Source organism: Lactuca virosa, chromosome 8, assembly GCF_052849685.1.
Source record: "Lactuca virosa cultivar CGN04683 chromosome 8, Lactuca_virosa_CGN04683_v6, whole genome shotgun sequence".
Classification (NCBI taxonomy): domain Eukaryota; kingdom Viridiplantae; phylum Streptophyta; class Magnoliopsida; order Asterales; family Asteraceae; genus Lactuca; species Lactuca virosa.
Window position 1 is genome coordinate 252,004,881 of NC_136433.1, and position 19,835 is coordinate 252,024,715.

A 19,835-nucleotide genomic window follows, 5' to 3' on the forward strand; every position below is an offset into this window, starting at 1 on the left:
AAGCCAAGTCTTGAATATTCAACTCGAGGACTTTGTTTATATATATATATATATATATATATATATATATATATATATATATATATATATATATATATATATATATATATATATAAGTTTCAAACAAAGAGATCCAAACAAGATTAACCAAGAAACCCACAAACTGCATATCCTTTTATACGTGATTATCTAATATTAAATGATAAAATAAATAATAAATTGTAACAAAAAAGTAATACAAATAATCAATTATTTAAATATTTAAAAGAATCAATTAATCAAATATTTAAAAACAAATATAAATATATTTCGTTACACGCCCCAAGGGAGCGTAAAAAAGGACTTATCGTGTAAAACAAATCAGCATCATTAAACTCATCGCCTCTCGGCCACCTTTACACAACAACCACAGTATCCCTAGCACCACCACTTGTTACCAACTACCGCCATTTTCGTCGCCTCCAACCTCCGAATTAGGGTTTACTATGGCGATGGTTTCAACTTCTCTTACACCAGCATCCCAGCTCTCCGGTGCTAAATCCGCCGCTGCTTCTCCGCCTCTTTTCTCCGGACTCCGCCGCTCTTCGAAGCTCGAGTCCGCTTCACTCTCCACAACTCAATCGTTCTTCCAGTCTGTCAATTCTCACATACGTCTCTCCTCTGCTTCTACACGACCTTGCACCGGCATCGTCGCCATGGCCGGCACCGGGAAGGTAGATAGATATACATGCTTTTTTCATTTTATACAGATCTAATGTTTGATATATCCGTTCCAATTAAATCTCATTTGCTTCGAATGATAATCACACTCTCAATGCTAACTTAAGCAGCGAAAAAGTAAAAGAATTGAACACGGCTCTGATTTTTTTCAGTATTGCAGCATTCCTTGGATTTCTATTTATAGTCGTAGTACGTTAATAGGCGATTTTTCAATTAGTAAACTGGCTATGAGTTCTCAACTTGTAATAAACTTGAATTTTGATATTGGGATAAATGTAAGAACTAACCGAATACTTTCATCAATCTGCTTAGTTTCGTTTCTTTCTTTTCATATATATATATATATATATATATATATATATATATATATATATATATATATATATATTTGGTAACAAGGCATTTTACTTACAAAATGCAACCCAATTATAGTGCCGATTTCTCAATATTAGCTACTGACAATTGATATCTGTTCTTTTGTTACAGTTCTTTGTTGGAGGCAACTGGAAATGTGTAAGTGATTGTGCCTTCAATTTTCAGTCACAATAAATTTGAAATCCTGAACACCAATTTTTGTACTTTCACTTGTTTTCTTTTTATGTGGCTTTTTCTCATGATTTGTCTTGTAACATTTGTTCTAGAATGGGACCAAAGATTCAATCAAGCAGCTAGTCTCAGACTTGAACAGTGCAACTTTGGAGCCTGATGTTGGTTGGTTTTCTATCTTCATCTCTATTTCATTCAATTGTAACATAATCTAATTATCTAATTCAATTTTACATACAAACTGCTTTTATCCACTAGACTTTATAAAACCTATTTGCAAAAAAGAAGAAAACTTTAAGAAGCGTGTTAATTGCTCTATCATATTAATTTCAGTTGCAGTAAATACTAAACAAGTAACATACTTTATTTCTTTAGCAATTCATTATTCATAATTCTAATAACAATGGATCTGAGTTTTAGTTCTTTGAACTCTGCAGATGTTGTTGTGGGACCCCCTTTTGTTTATATCGATCAAGTAAAGAGCTCTTTAACTGATCGAATTGAGATAGCTGCTCAAAATTCTTGGATTGGGAAAGGTGGAGCTTTTACTGGAGAAATCAGGTATTCATCTTTTGTTGAACACAATATCTTATTTGATATTATAATATAAGGATTAAATGCAAGAAATTCCAATTGTAATTGCAGTGCAGAGCAATTGAAAGATATCGGATGCAAATGGGTAATTCTTGGGCATTCTGAGAGGAGGCATGTGATTGGGGAAAACGATGAGGTTAGATTTATAAATTCATTATCTTCTTTCTATTTTCTAAATCATAAAAGGTGAAAATCACATTCTAAATCACTTTAAATACCAGTTTATAGGTAAGAAGGCTGCATATGCATTAGGTCAGAATCTTGGAGTAATAGCTTGCATTGGAGAACTATTGGAAGAAAGAGAAGCTGGCAAAACTTTTGATGTTTGTTTCAAGCAATTGAAAGCTTATGCAGGCAACCTTTCATTTATTACATCATCATCCTACTTTTGTGCTTTTAAAAAATCTACCCAATTATAACATTTTTTTTTTTTAAATGTATAATACAGATGCTGTGTCGAGTTGGGATAACATTGTAATTGCATATGAGCCTGTATGGGCTATTGGAACCGGTAAAGTGGCCTCACCAGAACAGGCTCAGGAAGTACACGTGGCAGTCCGTGATTGGCTTGCAAAAAACGTCTCACCTGAAGTTGCATCCAAGACACGTATCATCTATGGAGGTATTTCATTTCAAAAACAAATAATAAATATTTATTTGTTTATGTTTAAATAAATATTTATTTGTTTATGTATCACAGGATCTGTTAATGCCGGGAACTCAGCTGAGCTGGCGAAAAAAGAAGACATTGATGGGTTTCTTGTTGGTGGTGCTTCTTTGAAGGTATTATTATTATTACTGTTATTGTTATCATCTCTTCTTTTGTTATTTATATAAATATATAGATATATTTCGAAATAGAAAATAAAAATGCATATTAATTTATTATATTATGTAGGGTTCTGATTTTGCAACCATCATTAACTCTGTGACGGCTAAAAAGGTTGCTGCTTGATGTCTGTGTCCGTGATTATGGGCAAAGTAAGTAGTGTCATTTTAGTTAAGATTATGATGTTAGTGCCATGTCAGCATCAGCAACTTGAATTGTGCAATTTCTTTCTCACACAGGCTTTGCTTTGTAATAGATGTCATCATCTCTGAGTGTACAAGACTTTTGGTTATAATTCTTGAAGAAAACAAGAATACAGAATAATATATATGCAATAAAGTAAATGTTAAATTTATTTTATGCCAAGGAATGGACTTTTCTTTACTGTTTGTTTGCTAAAATGGTGGAATTCAGTTTTGTCGGAAGTAGAAAAGAAAAAGTAAAATTTTATCTTATTGGCTTGTTTATTACAAATGAAGAACATTTGGGTATCTTTAATTAGTATCCAAAACTAAAGTGGTTTTCGTCATAATTCATACTCAAAGAACATATACCTTAACCTAACTAACCCCATCTTCAAAGCAATCTTACCCTCTTGAATTGATTATATATATGTACATGAGGGTGTGATAGTTGGAAAATACAAATAGCGAGTTGAGACAAATGGAGCGATTTGACCCGGACTCAAAACACGGGTGGAGGGCCCAAACATTGTCATCCATCTCATTGCCACCTCTTCCTTTGGTTGCGTTTCTTGCCATTGTTGTCTTCTTGTTGTCTCTCTCTGAATACTCAAACTTCAAATCTTGGTCGAGTTATGTAGGCATCAATTTCCAATTATTCCTATTCTTAATGCCGGTTATTCTTGTCTTTTTCTTGTCGTCAAGTTGGATCATTGAAGGTCGGTGGTTTAACTTCGGTTCACGGAAAAGAAAAGACTTGATGAACCCAACTCAGGTTTCTGATGAATATTGAGCCATGAATAACTTAAAGGAAAACAAGCAATGTTATGTGTTTATGTTGTAGTTGTTTTTGCTTTAATTGTATATGTTTAAGAGAAAATGAAATGGATTACATCGTTGGAAAAGGTTGTATTAATTTTGTAAATAGTGTTGCAAAATAAATTTAATGTTTATGATGTTGATATTTGTACCTAAAAGAGCTTGTAAGTGTAAAATTTTATAAATATCTTTTTTGGTAGTTATATTAAGCGTGATGGAATCATAGAAAGCAACTAGTTTTATTTCTTTATTATTATTTTTTAATTATTTTTTATAATATAGGCCACACAAGCAACAATAAATTTTATAAATTATTATAAGTATTTTTTTTTCAAAGGCAATTAGTTAAAATTTCATATATAATTTTGTTGATTGAACTATAATAATATACACTAAATTTTCCAACTTCAAGAGTAAAAAAGGGAGCTTTAGAAAAAGTAAACAAGTGCTTCAGCTTCAAGGAAAGCATATCATATATTTTGTGTCATAATAGCTGTTTTTTTTTCTTCGAAAATGAATAATTGTTGTACTTAAAAACAAATATAATGTTATTAGGTAACGACTACGAGTTCTATTTTGTCAATTATTTTTTATTGGGTGAGTTGTTTTATTTTTCTACAACAAATTTATTCAAAAGTTAGCATGATTGAACTTTACAAAAATTAAAAATCATAATATGATTTTTAATTAAGCAAACCTAATTAAACTTTTTTCTATAAAACGACTAAGCAATAATATTATCAAAGAAAACTTCCTTTCTTGGTTTTCAATTGTTGAATATAGAGGCATTATGAAATGATCAAATCGACCAAAGAGCGTAACCGCTTCGGTGCCTTTTCTTAGGGATTGAAAATCATAGTTGATTTGGTCATTAATCCAATCTTTAGCCAACACAAACGAATGGACTTGTATGGCATCTGCAAAATGGACCAAGAAGTTTGCCCTTTCTAGCAAAAACATATTTTTTTAGAACAATAAAACAAAAAATAAAGACAAAATTACAAAAATGGTCCCTGTGGTTTGCCGATTTCTTTGGGTAAATTCCAAAAAAAAGTTTATTAGCAAAAAATGTCATTATTTGGTGTTTTAGTTGTGGTTTTGGTCCTTATTTCGTTAACTTTAACATTTGGCTGTTAACTTTTTTAAAATGACAATTTTACTCTTAGAGACCATTTCTGCTGTTGTCTCTTTTTACCAAACTATAAGGACCATTTTTGCAATTTTCTTTTCTATTTTATTGAAATATTATACATTAATTCTTCTTCTTTTGAATCTTATTAAATTTTAATACATTAATTCTTTTTTAAATTTTATTTTATTAGATTATTATTTAATTGATTATTATATATTAATTAATTTTATTTTTAATATATAATATTCATATATAAATAAATATTATAATATTATATTATTAATTTATTTTAATTAATTCTTTTTTTTATTTTTTTATTGGATTATTTTTTTAATTTCTTTTTTATTAGATTAAATTTACCATAAAAATAAATAAAAATGCCATTCATTTTTTATTAGATTATAAATTTAGTTTTAATGTGTAATATTAATTCTGTTTAATTTTATTGGTTCCACTACAAAGTCATTAAAATGCATAAAAGCGCCGCACCCCATCGTTAAAAATCGTCAGGACCACCGCCAATCACCTTCATCGCATTTCCAATGGAAACACTACCATCCTGTTCACATTTCATCGGAATCCTCCGGATTTGCCACTAAGTCGGTTGTTTTTTTGTTACAACCAATACTGTGTTAACCACCAGGAGGTCCGATCCAAACACCCCTGGTCAGTTCCTCCATTCGTTGCTTTCTACTACATTGCACCGCCACATCATCTTGTCGGAAATTGTCGATCGTTGCCTATAATCTATCATTCTCAACCAAAACTACAAGAATTGACTACCCACACTGCCACCAATGGCGACAATGTTAGATATAGGGTTTTCAAACCACCAGATCCACCGCTAGATCTTTTCAAGTAGTACAGGCTTGAAGCTTCGATGTTATAAGTGTAACATCCATAAAATTTCAATAAAATTTGAACTTTTTCAAAACAACCCTTTCTCTAAAAAGTGTTTACGAAACCATTGTGTCCAAAACATTATTCAAAATCAGAGTCATTTACAACATAGTTTTCAAAACATTTTTATTATCAGAGTATCCCAGAAATCATAAGTCCCCAAAACACGAGGATGTGTACCATCACGCCTTCACCTTGCCACAATCTACTGAAGTACCTGACCCCTAAACCAAAATTGTAAGCACGAAGCTTAGTGAGTTCCCCAAAGTACCCATATACAAACAATAGCACATATACAAAACAACATACTATGGGTCCAATCAACCATCGGGTTGGAATACCCCAGGTCCTCAACTTCAAAAGAGTAACTAAACTCAAGGAGATGTTGGATTTATAGCTTTCCCTTCAAGCTAGGCACCACTAACTTCAATCTCTTTCAAAAAAATGAGACCAAAGAAGCAACTTTTAAGCTCACACACTCAAATTGGGGTAAGATGCATGAATTCTAGGGTTTCTGGACAGAGGAGGCGATTAGGGAGGCCATCAATGGGACTTAAGGCCTTTAAATAGGGTGCAACACCCTAAAAATTAGGGTTTTCATATTCAGCCACCAACTCGTCGGGTTTTCCTCTCCAACTTGTCGAGTTGCTCCAAAAAGATCCGCGACCCAAAAACTTTCAACATGTCGAGTTGAGGCCATCAACTCGACGAGTTCCAAGGAAAATTTGCCTTTTTCATAAAAATTCTCATACCTAGGAATCGGGATGTTACATTGTGCCTGGGTTGTGGAAGCCAACGAATGGAGGAACTGACCAGGTAGTCTGATTTTGTGGCGTAAGCTGGTCAAAGGCAACAAATGGAGGAACTGTCAGTGGTGTTTGGGTTAGACTTCTTGGTGGTTTAAATAGTGATGGTTCTAGTGGAAAATGATCGGCTTGGTGGCAAATATAAAAGATTCTGAAGGATTTTGAAGAGGTTGTCGCAGGTGACTACTGGATAGCGGCGTTGGGTGAAACATATTGGTAGTGTTTCCGTCGGACCTCCGATGAAGGTGATTAGTGGTGGTCCCGACGATTTTCGACAGTGAGATGCGGTGCTTTTTCGTATTCCGAAGATTTTATGATAGAACCAATAAATTAAAAAGAATTAATAATATACATTTAAATAAATTAACGATCCACTAAAATATTATTTATTATATATAGAATATAATAAATTAAATGTAATAATCCAATAAAAAAATCTAATAATTTTTTTTAAATAATCCAATAATTTTTTTTAAATAGTTAAAAGAAATTAGTAATATAATAATGTAATATTTATTAATATATAAATATTATATATTAAAAATAAAATTAACTGATATATAATAATCAGATAAAAAAATTAATCCAGTAAAATTAAAATTAAAAAAAGAATTAATGTATAATAGTTCAATAAAATTAAAAAGAAAGAAGAATTAGTATATAATAATTTAATAGATTTAAAAACAAGAATTGCAGAAATGGTCCTTGTAATTTGGTAAAAAGAGATAACTGTAAAAATGGTCCCTGAGGGTAAAATTGTCATTTTAAAAAAGTTAACAGCCAAATGATAAAGTTAACGAAATAGGGACCAAAATCACAGTTAAACCACCAAATAAGGACCTTTTTTGCTAATAAACCTTTTTTTGGACCTTATCCAAAGAAATCGGCAAACCATAGGGACCATTTTTGCAATTTTGTCAAAAAATAAATAATTAAAAGTTAATAAATGAAATATATAATAAATATGATAATAGAAATAAACTAGAAGATTAATAAAGAGAAATTGAAAATGTTCTAATTAAAGGACCAAAGTTGCCAATTTGTGAAAGTTAAAATTCAACTCTTGCTGATCAAACTAGTCTTGAAAGACATAAATTATTTGGGGAAGGGTTACTTAGGAAAACATTAAGTTACTAGTTAATTTCCAAGTCAAATGGTGGTCAAGGTGTAAGCTTTTGAAGTTGAGAGACCAAAACCGTCAAATCCATGAAAGTTGAATTAAACCATGAGTTGACGCATAAGATTAAATAGGATAAAAAATGTCAGATACATTATGGGGAATGGTCAAAATGAAATAATGGATGGTTAGTAAGTGAAATGGTGTTCATTTTATGAAAATTAAGATCTAAGGGTAGAAAGTGTAACATTTGTGTTATAAGGATGCAAACTCTTTCCTTCTCATTCTTTGGAGCATATAAGCCTTTGTAAAAACTTGGATGGGGCAATTTTCTCTCCCACCTAGAGATTTGAATCCCTAGTATGAAGTCATGGAAGAACTAGACAAATTCATCACCATCTTTAAGCATCAGAAGGTAAAATCTGTAATTATCTCTCAATTCCTTAATCTAGGGTTTGAGGAATTCCTTCTAAATCCGAAAATGAATGTTTTATAAGAATTAGATTGATTTTTTAATTGATATTCTATAATTAGTTCACCAATTAATCGATTAATTTCCTATATAGTTGCTTGATTGGGGTGTAGTTGGAGTTTTATGAGCTAAATCAAAATTCATATCATGTATGAGATCAATTCATTTGGATCCATGGAATTATTAGTGAGATTCAAGCTTATAAGTTGACTTTTGAGCTTGAATCCGACCAAATATTCACTTTATAGGCTAGTCATGGATTAAAGTATGTTAAAATGTTTCTAAGTTAGTTTGTATCATCATAGATACACATTTAGGGTGAAAATCTAACCTAATGACAATTACAGAGCTTTAAAGCATAAAAATAAAGAAACATAAAATGTTAGTTTAATCCATAATCTAAAGATGTTAGGGGTAAAATGAGATAATTAAAGCATGTGTAATGGAGTTATTAAAGTATACCAATCATTGAAAATGGTTTAAAATGATGTTAGAAGGGTAATCATACATGTCGTGTGGAATTAGGCTAAATTCACATGGGCCGTGTATTAGCTTGATTCCCATAAATCACTTTTTCACAATTTTCATATTTGAGGTCAGATTCGATTCTCGTTACCTCCATTGGTCCTTATATGATGAATATATCTTAGAAATGAGGTTTTATAACCTAAGAATCTGTGTGACCATGTATGAGAATTTTGGACTTTTAGTAACTTATATTTGAAATCAATAGCTGGTAATAGAAGAGCACCAAAAGAATTTGGTTGAAGGCTATTCCATGCTTGGTGATGCTTCATACTCATAGTTGCACTCGGAGAGGCTTAGTGAAGTTTGGATAATCTTTTAGAGGCTTGGTGAAGTTTTGATTCTCTTTACCTCCATTAGTCCTTACTGATGGGTTTTATACAAACAATCCTATGTGTGCATGCAACCCTAGTTTTGGATCTATGTTTTCTCTATTAGACATACAACAAATGAACACAAAAGAAAACCTAGCATGCATCTACTATTTTCAAAAATTACAAATCAAAGATTAGAATGCATACCTTTGTTGCTATGTAGTAATAACAACTAGTTTCTTGAATTCCTTTGCTCTTGAGAACAAGTACCACAAATGTAGTACCTCTAATGGCTCACAAACACACTTGAGTGAGAGGATGAATATGATAAAGAGAAAAGAGGGTAGATTGCTCCAAAAATCGGCTCTTCTAGGGTTTCTCCAAGGGGTGGACGAAATCTAGAGCCTAGGGGGTCTATTTATACTTGAGGCTAGCTAAGGTTTCAGGGTGGAAACCCTAATCCCTTAACTTAGGGCCTAAGCAAGTCCATGGACCTCCTTTACTTAGGCCTTGGACGAAAACTCCTAGATCCTTCTAGGATTTTCGGCCTATCCCTAATAAGGTGATCCAAAGGCCCAAAGCCTCAACTATCAAATAATTACAAAACAATCCCTGTACTTTTAATCAGTTCCTTTAATCCCAAAATTAATTCCAAATTAATTTCTGATTAAGTACTAATTAATAATATGATTCCTAATTAATATATTATTCTTATAATATATTAATAAATCATATTTATGCTCCAATTTATCATTCTTAATAATAAATTAGCCTATCTCCTTAACAGTCATCCTGTCTAGTCACCAGTGTGAAGGCAACCCAAAATGACCATGCTACTATCGGGTCAAGTACATACCAATTATAGTTATGGGCTTAGACACCTAATCCAACAGTCTCTCACTTGGATAAGTCTAATAAATATAACTGCCAATGTAACTTCAGGATCCGATTAGCAATCGTAGCTCTCAAATAGCCGCCGTCGAACTCTGACCTAGTCAATGGCGCATCCTTTAGATAAGGGATCATATAGTCCCCTGTTCTTCAAGATATCATGTGGACAAAGACATGGAATGGAGTCATACTCATTGTCCAACTGTTTGTTTCCCGATTTCTGATTAGTTTGACATAGAACTTAATTGAACACATCAATTCAGTCCTGACCAGGCCCGACACATAAGTTAACACAAAATCATCGAGGGGCCCAAGGTATCACTTTTAATCCTCTTAGGATAAAAGGAACAGATAAACTTTGACTTATATGCTTGTACTATTTACTTATTAAATCACACACAACAACACGTTTTATAACATGAAGTTACTGATACGATTACGCATTATCAATGCACAACCAAATCGTAAACAACAACTCATATATCTCGGTTTAAAGACTATACAATATTATCGTCTCACAATCACTCGTGATGAATTCCATGAAGTGATTCATGTGAGCACGGGTTTAATCCAATACTCAAATCTTATTTCAGGAGCACTCATGAACGTTTCAGCAAACTTTTTCTATGTCTAAATGCTTAGACAATCTACAAGCCAACTCATGACAGTCTTGTTGGATTAGATGTCTAAGCCCATAACTATTATTGGTATGTACTTGACCCTAGAGTAGCATGGTCCATTTGGGTTGCATATCATCAGGACAATTTGTTAGGATGGACTCTTGAGAGAAAGGTTATATATGATTTATTAATATATTATAAGTTATAATATATTAATATGAAATCATATGTTTTAATTAGTATTGATCAAGAATTAATTTGAAATTAATTTAGTGATCAAAAGAGACTAATTAAATATATGGGGACTAATTATGATAATTAGTTATATTTATATGTGTTGGGCTTATGATCCATGTTGGACCAAGTTTATGTATGGATACATAAAGAGTTGGGCCACATGAACCATGGATCATAAACCCATGGGTATGGATTTGGGTTATACCCATGACCCTTGAAATCCAACATATAAATACATGCTCTTAACCTAAAAAACGCCTACATGCTTATTCTTGGAGTTCATGGGTGTTTTTGGGTGCATGGAATTCTATCTCAAGTTCCACCTTTGTCCATGATGTGTTGTGACTTCATTTGAGGCTTCCATACTATTGGGGCTAAGCTCTTTAAGACCAAATTCATCAAGTTCTACCAGCTACACAAAGAGGTAAATTTCTAACTAGTATTTTATGTAGTTTATATCATTTGTATGCTAGTTGTAGGCTTAAAGCTTTGGAAACCATTTGCATGTATAATTAGTGAAAACATAGATCCAAAGCTTCTAGGGTTGTATGTGCACCATAGGATGTTGTAGTATACAAAACCCAACAAGTCTTGCCTCAATACCTACTTCCAAAGTATGATTGACTGTGGATAGTTTGAATAATCCTATTATTCAGGAAGTCAAAACATGCAAAAGTGAAACAATAGTAAACAATTGACACAAGATAGTAACATTACTAATAAATAAAACTCCTTTATTTAATCATAAAATGTCAATTACATTTTATCTATTACAAGTGTCTAAATATTTAATTACTAAAACTAATATTGTCCTTCAGCTCAATACTCCTAGCATGCTGCAAGTGCTTAACCCTATTCAGTCCCTTCGTAAGGGCATCTGCTGGGTTCTCCTCTGACGATACCCTCTTTACTACGAGGAGTCCCTCTTCTACTCTCTGTCTGATGAAGTGGTATTTTCTATCGATATTCCTGGATCTGCCATGATCCCTGGGTTCCTTGGTTAAGGCGACCGCACCCTCGTTATCACAAAAAATTTCCATAGGCTCCTTTATGGCAGGTACAACTCCAAGGTCTCCAATGAAGTTCTTTAGCCATATTACCTCCTTCAACGCTTCGCTCGCTGCTATGTATTCTGATTCGCATGTTGAATCAGCTACGGTCTCCTGCTTGGAACTTTTCCAAGTCACTGCTCCTCCATTTAGGGTAAATACCCAGCCCGACTGAGAGCGAAAATTATCAGGTGGGTGGCCGGATCTCTTTCGCGAGCAAGACAAAGTGTGTATGTGTTTGGTTTGGCCGGAAACCCGCTGGAACCCCCATGGCAGCCAACCATGGTGGCTGTCGGCCGGATGCTGCTCTTCTGCCACCACCGGCCGCCGCGTGGTGGTGGCTATGTGCGTGTCATTGTGTGTGGGAGTGTTATTAGTGTGTGCGTGTGTATTTGGATTGTATTGTAAGCTGTAACCAATCAGAATAGTAAAGAAAAATCCATCACCACCACCGTAGGGTGGTGGCTGCCGCCTCATGCCGCCACCGACCGCCATGTCGGGTGGCGGTGTGCTTCGCCTTGGTGTGTTTGATTCGTCTGGGATGCATGAAAACCTAGTGGGCCCAATGAAGCCATAATGGGCCCAAGGAAACCCTAATTGCCCAATAAAACTCTAATGGGCCCAATAAGGCCCAATGTGAACTAAAAGCCCAACTAATGGACTAGTGAACTAGTATTGGGCTGGAAAACCCTAATTAGGGTTTGGAAAATACTATTGGCATAAAACCCAAATTTTGGGAAATATCAGGACCCGCACTTGGATTAATTAACAAGCTTAAAATATTAATAAACAATCATTGCAAATTAACCTAAGATAATAATGGACATAATGGATTAAGTCCTTAATGGGTTAAGTATGAACACTTAACCCTAATTGTCATTTTATGTGAAACCCTAATTTGACTTGGGCTTTGTTTTGGGCCATTCTATTGGGCTTTGGTAATTGGATTATTAATGGACCATCCAAGAATGATCATATGGAGTAGAATATGTTGATGGGCTTTAGGGTTAGGCCCAATTTGAAAAATTGGGCCATAGATGGGCCATAGTTTGGGCCTTTATGAATATGTGATATTGGGCCATGGGAATTGGATTGGAATAATTGGATGGGCCTTAAGGAAAGACCATGAAGAGGTTTGGGCCCAATTTGGAAAATTGGGCCATATGTTGGGCTTTGGCCCATTACTTGACTATTGAGCCTTTAGTGTGTGAGTTGGACTTTGGGCTTGGAACCCAATTATTAATTGGGTGTTGTTTGATGTTGACAGTTCGGGAATCTGTCAACCAGCAGCTGGAGTTTTAACGGCGGGACTTCAACAGTGCCAGGTGAGTTCTCCTTACTATATCAACAGGTTCTAAGGCACCAAGGCCGACCCTTTATGGATTGTATTCGGATTATTGCATGTTATGCTTACTGATTTACATCCTGGTAGTTAGGATGGTGATATGCTATGCTTTAGTGACCCGGTTGGGTCGGTATCCTGGTATATAGGATGATGTTATGTTAGTGACCTGTTAGGTCGATATCCTGGTTATAGGATTGTTGCTATGCTTTGTGATCTGTTAGATCGGTTTGACTGTTATATATATACATGCTAGTGTTATATGATGTCTATGTGCACATGATTGTTCTGGTTATAGGATGATGCTATGTCAGTGACCGGTTAGGTCTGTATCCCGGTTATTGGGATGTTGCTATGATTGGTGATCTGTTAGATCGGTTTGACTGTTATATGAAATGAGCTAGCGTATGATATTTATGTGCACATGTTTGTTTGATTGGGGGTTGGATTGAGGCGGTCCTGCTCTGTGCTGTAGGCCAACATACCCGGCGAGCGGTCCGGATAGGCTATAGGCCCTGCGTGGCGGTCCAGACGTGCCGAAGGCTCGGAGAGCAGTCCAGATAGACTGAAGGCCCGTGAGGCGGTCCAGTCAGGCTGATGACTCATTATGCATGCTGTTCTGTATTGGTTATATGATATGGTTATGTTTGTATGACGTTGGTGTTTTGGGGAAACTCACTAAGCTTTGGGCTTACAGTTGTTGATTTTGTTTCAGGCACTTCTGATGATTGCGGGAAGGCGAAGGCGTGATCGTGCACCTCCTCATATTTTCATGATTGATTTTGGGGATACTCTGATGTATGAACCATTTTGAAAACAAACTGTAATAACTAAATGGTTTTAAAATGTATTAAAAAGTTCAAATTTGGCTTGAATTTTATGGGTGTTACAATTTGGTATCAGAGCCTTGGTTTGAGTGAATTGGAGGAACACTCGTGTGAATCCAGTATCAAATCAAGGAAAGGATTTTAGAATGAATTTTTAAATGGTTTTCAAAATAAGTAAAGGAGGATGCAGGGTGTACGATCAGCCAGAGCCAGTAAGTAGACCCCAAAATACCATACAGTTATTTGATTATGTGATATGTTAGAACAACATGCTAGTACTAGGCTAGGGATCTTCAGGAATTGCATGATAGAATTGGCTGATTACATGATGCCTGCTAGCCTAGGGTTTTCTTATATGAGATTGACATCATTACTGTAGTTACTTGTGTATGCATCACGACTGTATATAATTAAGATCTTATAGCCTGAGAATGTTTGATTTGGCCTTATGTTCTATTCTTATTGATTAGGGCTTAGGGTAGGATCGAATATTCAAAAGTCTATGGGGTCCAGCGTTATATATGGCTAGCATACACTAGTGCTGCAGGGTTGGTGGAAGTTTCATGGATGGGTGGGTTGTGTGAGGCCGGGAGGCCAGTTATGAGATATTTAGCATTCCTCTAGGAGTGAGGATTGAGCGCTTGCTATGTTTATGTATATTGTTAGGGCGTTGTGATGATACTTGAGACAAATATGGGTAGGTGTGGAAGGTAGTATGGGCCCGTACTACTGAAAGCACATGACCCATACGCGTAGCAAGGAAGTCACAACCCCTAGGGTTTGGTGGGGATTGGCTCTTTATCATTATATGGGTTATCAAAGACCTTTCTGGTGTCTTACCAGAATGGTGGTTACAAAACGTCTTGAGACCGGATCCAGGTTAGGATCCCGTATTGTCAGAGGATCGTGTTAGTGAGATCATCCGGGAGGAGGTGATCGAAATTGTCCAGGGACAGTTGTCGGAGATGTTTGGGTCTATCAAGACTGTCATGGTTGAGTATTTCGACGAGCGCTATGCAGCCATTGCCGAGACGGTTGCCGCGACAGCTTCCACAGCTGTAACGACGGCAAGGGGAGGAGCTGGTTGAGCTTTCCAGTACCGGGAATCGTTACTGGGACATATTCTGATGAGCAGAGGGCTGTAGTTACTTGGGACCAGGGAGATATTCTGTACTCGTTACATTCTGCGGGTAGAGCGGGAGAGTCTAGCACATGAGTTTCTAGATTTGAGGCTTCGGGGGTTTTGCTTGAGGCCAGAATGTGAGTCGCGAGGACTCTGGAAAGGAGTGATGTTTATGTTCAGCTGGGGTTTCGCAGCTGGAAGTAGAATGGTTAATTGGTGGTTTGGAATGTCGTTTTATAGGGCAATGATTGTGCCCTTTCAGTTTTCGAGCTCGAAGGAGTGAGCAGACTTGGGACCCCAGGATCAGGTTGTGTTCCAGCTCGGGTTAGTTAGTCGCAGGGGTTGGCGATAGTATTTCAGCGCTGGTGAGCGCAGGTGGGTCGATGTGGCATGAGTATCTTGTGAGGTGTACGCCATTACCGTTATGACCCATAGGATCTAAGATCTGATTCATCTTGGATCTCTTGCATCTGGCGGTAAGGATTGATTGTGCGATCTATCGCACTTCTGGGGATTGGAGACTATGTCTGGGGAGTAGTTTGTGGCCGGTTTAGGGCAGAGGTTGTTTCAGTTATTGCAGTTCAACTGTGCATAATCGAGCTGGTGAGTGAGTCAGGGTGCCAGACCCTGAATGATATGATTCTAGAGCCGAGAGCGGGAGATTTGTTGGAGCACCTTGGGAAGAAGGGTAGTATATGGGAGGTCTGCGGACAGAGTCCCACATGATGGTTATTGAGCATTGTCAGGATTCAGTGGTTTTAGTAAGCGTTATTGATTGGCGGAGGAAAGCACCAAGGGAAGTAGCTCGTTGTTGAGACATTAGTTGGAGTATCTATCTTTGGACTTTAAGAATTGGGAGTGGGATCATTCGAGCATTGGGGACTGTTGGTGTCCCTGGGATTCAGAAAGTGTTCAACTAGTTATTAGAAGTGTGTGATCACTGGGGATTGGCTGGTAATGGAGCACTAACTGGTAAGAGTTGGTTGTATTTGGATTGATCGTTGGTAGTGAGAAAGATTGGAAATTCTCCAATTTTCATGTATTGTGAAGACCTAGTAGAATCTAAGTGGGGGAGAATTGTCCCGTGATATAGAGGCAGGATTGGTTTTGGAAATAGGATAAGTTTCGCATCATTTTCATGAAGGAAGACAACCTAAGTGGCTGTTTGGTTTGTGGGCTGTGTGAATTGGGAGTTCGGTAAAACTCCCGAGCATGTGTATCACGTCTTCTTGATGCTTGATAGCAGAAGTCGGGAAACCAGGTCGGAGTTCTATTCATGAATTGAGTTCAGTTCGAGTATTCAGTCGAGGGTGTGCTCGACTCTGAGGGTTTCTGGATTGATAGATTGAGGGGTTTGTTAGCTGCCAGGACTCGGCAGTACTTTCAGCACGTGTGTGCGGGTTATTAGCGTATGTGGGAGACACACGGGTCAGGGAACAGATCACTGATTTCTGAGAGGATGGACGATCGACATGAGGCCTAGGGATTAGGCCGGGGTTAGAGTCCATGAAATGGATCAGGAGTTCGGAACCCCAAGTGGGTGGGAACAGACTGCATGGGAAGGATCACCAGGGGGTGGTCCAAGGAGATGCACAACAGTTTAGAGTGGTCCAGATGATTGAAGGCCTGGTAAGGCGGTCCAGTCATGCTGGAGACTCTGTATGTGTTTGTAGATTTATGTGCGGGTATTGAGTATGCTGCTATGCTATATCAATCAGTAGGTCTGTTCCCAAGTATCGAACGTGTTGCTGGTGTAGGTTGAAGACTCCGGTATATTTTGGGTTGATCGGAAGTTGTTATTAGAAATCGGATAGAGTACAGTGGATCTTGGTGATCTCATCAGTTCGGAGTGTCTCATGGGATTAATCTGTTTGGATCAGGTAATACTCCAGTTAGGTGACTGGGAGTAGATCTGAATGGGTATCTGTCGGTTTTAGGAAGGCTTGGGAATTAGAATGTTTTGTCGTTCAGGTTCTGGGAACCGGATTAGACCTGGTTAAGCTAGTGATAAGACTGTAGGAACGCCACTACAGTTATGAGGCCAAGGAAGCAATGGATTACTTAAGGTGGTTCCGTGTGATGTAAGGCTACCATTGGTCAGGTAGCAATCGCTTTTAGCCATGGGTTAGTAGCGACGGGATTCGACGCATGGATCCAATCGGTTGGATCAGGAGGTTATTAGAGGCTCAGTGACATGATAACTAGTGGCAACTAGTTCCAGAGAAGGATTTCGTTCAGAAGTCGTGTGAGGCAATTATGTGGGAGTCCTTTAGCTCAGTGACCAGGTTGAAACCCAGCATGTTAGATGATTGGTGAGCGAATTGAGACCAGGGAGGTCTCGGTAAGTTTTTGGAAAGCAGCCATGTGGCAACTTACTGTTTCAGGCAGATCAGTGTTCAGACAGTTTTCGCGTATAGGGCGGTATTGATGAATTGGGTCTTCGGGTGTATGAGAAGTATCCAGATGTTGGAACCCCAAATATCAGGAGTTGAATAGTTAGACGAAAGACATGCGGACTGGGCTCAACAATAATGATTTGGTATGAGAGGCCTGTCATGGAGCCAGACCATCTCGAGACTTTAGGTTTCGGATCGAGTAAATGTGATTATATTGCAAGGAATTCGTTTATTTTCAGGTTTCAGAACCCTGCAAGGGTTGGTTGCGGTGGCCTTGGAAAGGCTGGGGTTATGCTCGTAAGTTGTGGCCATGTTGTTCAAGTTGACTGATGTGTAAGGGACGGTAAGAAACGATTTCGAGGACGAAATCAAATTTAAGTGGGGGAGAGTTGTAACATCCCATTTAAATATGATAATTAAATAATAATAAACCTGGAACCCAAGAAGCAAATTGTATTATTATTATATGTTATTAGAGCCCAAAATTAAATTATAATTAGCGGGGTGTTGGTTTCGGGAAGCCAAATGACAAGAACTGAATCTTCGGGGGTTAAAGTGTAATTTCGGGAGTTATTTTGCAAAGGAGTTTAGAAGCCAGGGGGTGTTTGGTATCTTTTGGACTTAAAATGCAAGAATCTATGGAAGCGGGGGCTGATTGGCAAAATTTCGGATTTGATTTGAAAAGAATTCCAAAGTCAGGGTAGAAAGGGCAAAATATGGACTTAGTTGGAAATAAAAGAGGAGGGAAGGGACTAATAGTTTCATTATGGCATGAAGTTTGATAGGTAACCGGGTATATAGGGTCGCATAACCCTAACCCTAAACCGGGTATGTGCAGCCGCCTCCTTCGATATGTGGCTTCCCTCCGCCCACCACCGCAACCCCCTTTTTGCTCCTGTTTTCCGATCAATAAGAACCACCGTTGTGGCCGCCATGCTTGCTGGAACGCCCATCGGCAGCCGCTTATCTTCCTTCTTCCTTTCTCCAGCCGCCTTGTCAAGAGCGGTCGCCACCATGTAGCGGCGTTGCTGTTGAGTGGTACTCCGGTGGAGGCGCAGCCTCCCTTCCCCTCTGCATCGACCATCTCCTACGATTTCTCCGCCGCTGTTGTTGCTCATGACTCGTGGTACGCCACCGCCACTGCCGGAGACCGTGAGACGAGATTAGATCCGGTACTATGGTCGTGGGAGGAACATGTCAAATCGATCGGTGTTGGGGACTCGATGTAGCTGTTAGTCGCCGACCAAGCGCCATTTGCTGCCAGTGGCCATCATTGCGCCGTTTGAGCTGTTGCCGTTGTCAGTCGCTATTGTGCCGCCGTTAGCCGCTTCCTCGTGTCACTGCCGCTGCCTTACGCCACCAGGTGGGTGGCCGGATCTCTTTCGCGAGCAAGACAAAGTATGTATGTGTTTGGTTTGGCCGGAAACCCGCTGGAACCACCATGGCAGCCAACCATGGTGGCTGTCGGTCGGATGCTGCTCTTCTGCCACCACCAGCCGCCACGTGGTGGTGGCTATGAGCGTGTCATTGTGTGTGGGAGTGTTATTAGTGTGTGCGTGTGTATTTGGATTGTATTGTAAGTTGTAACCAATCAAAATAGTAAAGAAAAATCCGTCACCACCACCGTAGGGTGGTGGCTGCCGCCTCATGCCGCCACCGGCCGCCATGTCGGGTGGCGGTGTGCTTCGCCTTGGTGTGTTTGATTCGTCTGGGATGCATGAAACCCTAGTGGGCCCAATGAAGCCATAATGGGCCCAAGGAAACCCTAATTGCCCAATAAAACTCTAATGGGCCCAATATGGCCCAATGTGAACTAAAAGCCCAACTAATGGACTAGTGAACTAGTATTGGGCTGGAAAACCCTAATTAGGGTTTGGAAAACACTATTGGCATAAAACCCAAATTTTGGGAAATATCAGGACCCGCACTTGGATTAATTAACAAGCTTAAAATGTTAATAAACAATCATTGCAAATTAACCTAAGATAATAATGGACTTAATGGATTAAGCCCTTAATGGGTTAAGTATGAACACTTAACCCTAATTGTCATTTTATGTGAAACCCTAATTTGACTTGGGCTTTGTTTTGGGCCATTCTATTGGGCTTTGGTAATTAGATTATTAATGGACCATCCAAGAATGATCATATGGAGTAGAATATGTTGATGGGCTTTAGGGTTAGGCCCAATTTGAAAAATTGGGCCATAGATGGGCCATAGTTTGGGCCTTTATGAATATGTGATATTGGGCCATGGGAATTAGATTGGAATAATTGGATGGGCCTTAAGGAAAGACCATGAAGAGGTTTGGGCCCAATTTGGAAAATTGGGCCATATGTTGGGCTTTGGCCCATTACTTGACTATTGAGCCTTTAGTGTGTGAGTTGGACTTTG

At 37.8% G+C, this 19,835-nt stretch overlaps 1 protein-coding gene across 2 annotated transcripts; it reads left to right on the forward strand.

The window, feature by feature from the left end:
• The first annotated feature begins 337 nt into the window (after positions 1–337).
• On the forward strand, positions 338–3,055 carry TIM (triosephosphate isomerase). 2 transcript variants are annotated; one of them, XM_079064730.1, is made up of 10 exons: positions 338–713; positions 1,207–1,233; positions 1,362–1,431; positions 1,704–1,827; positions 1,912–1,996; positions 2,082–2,214; positions 2,309–2,482; positions 2,561–2,643; positions 2,759–2,841; positions 2,929–3,055. In XM_079064730.1, the coding sequence occupies exons 1-9, from the start codon at positions 486–488 to the stop codon at positions 2,813–2,815; spliced, it is 981 nt and encodes a 326-aa protein (XP_078920856.1). In that variant the 5' UTR covers positions 338–485; the 3' UTR covers positions 2,816–2,841; positions 2,929–3,055. The 2 variants fall into 2 exon arrangements, with proteins under 2 accessions (XP_078920856.1, XP_078920855.1); XM_079064729.1 differs by having other exon boundaries at positions 2,759–3,055.
• The last annotated feature ends 16,780 nt before the right edge of the window (positions 3,056–19,835 follow it).

Excerpts from the sequence above, each read along its gene's own strand:
- TIM (XM_079064729.1), top strand. The coding sequence starts at position 486 with ATGGCGATGGTTTCAACTTCTCTTACACCAGCATCCCAGCTCTCCGGT. Across the intron at positions 714-1,206 it reads CCATGGCCGGCACCGGGAAG|TTCTTTGTTGGAGGCAACTG; the intron begins GTAGATAGATAT and ends CTTTTGTTACAG. Across the intron at positions 1,432-1,703 it reads AACTTTGGAGCCTGATGTTG|ATGTTGTTGTGGGACCCCCT; the intron begins GTTGGTTTTCTA and ends TGAACTCTGCAG.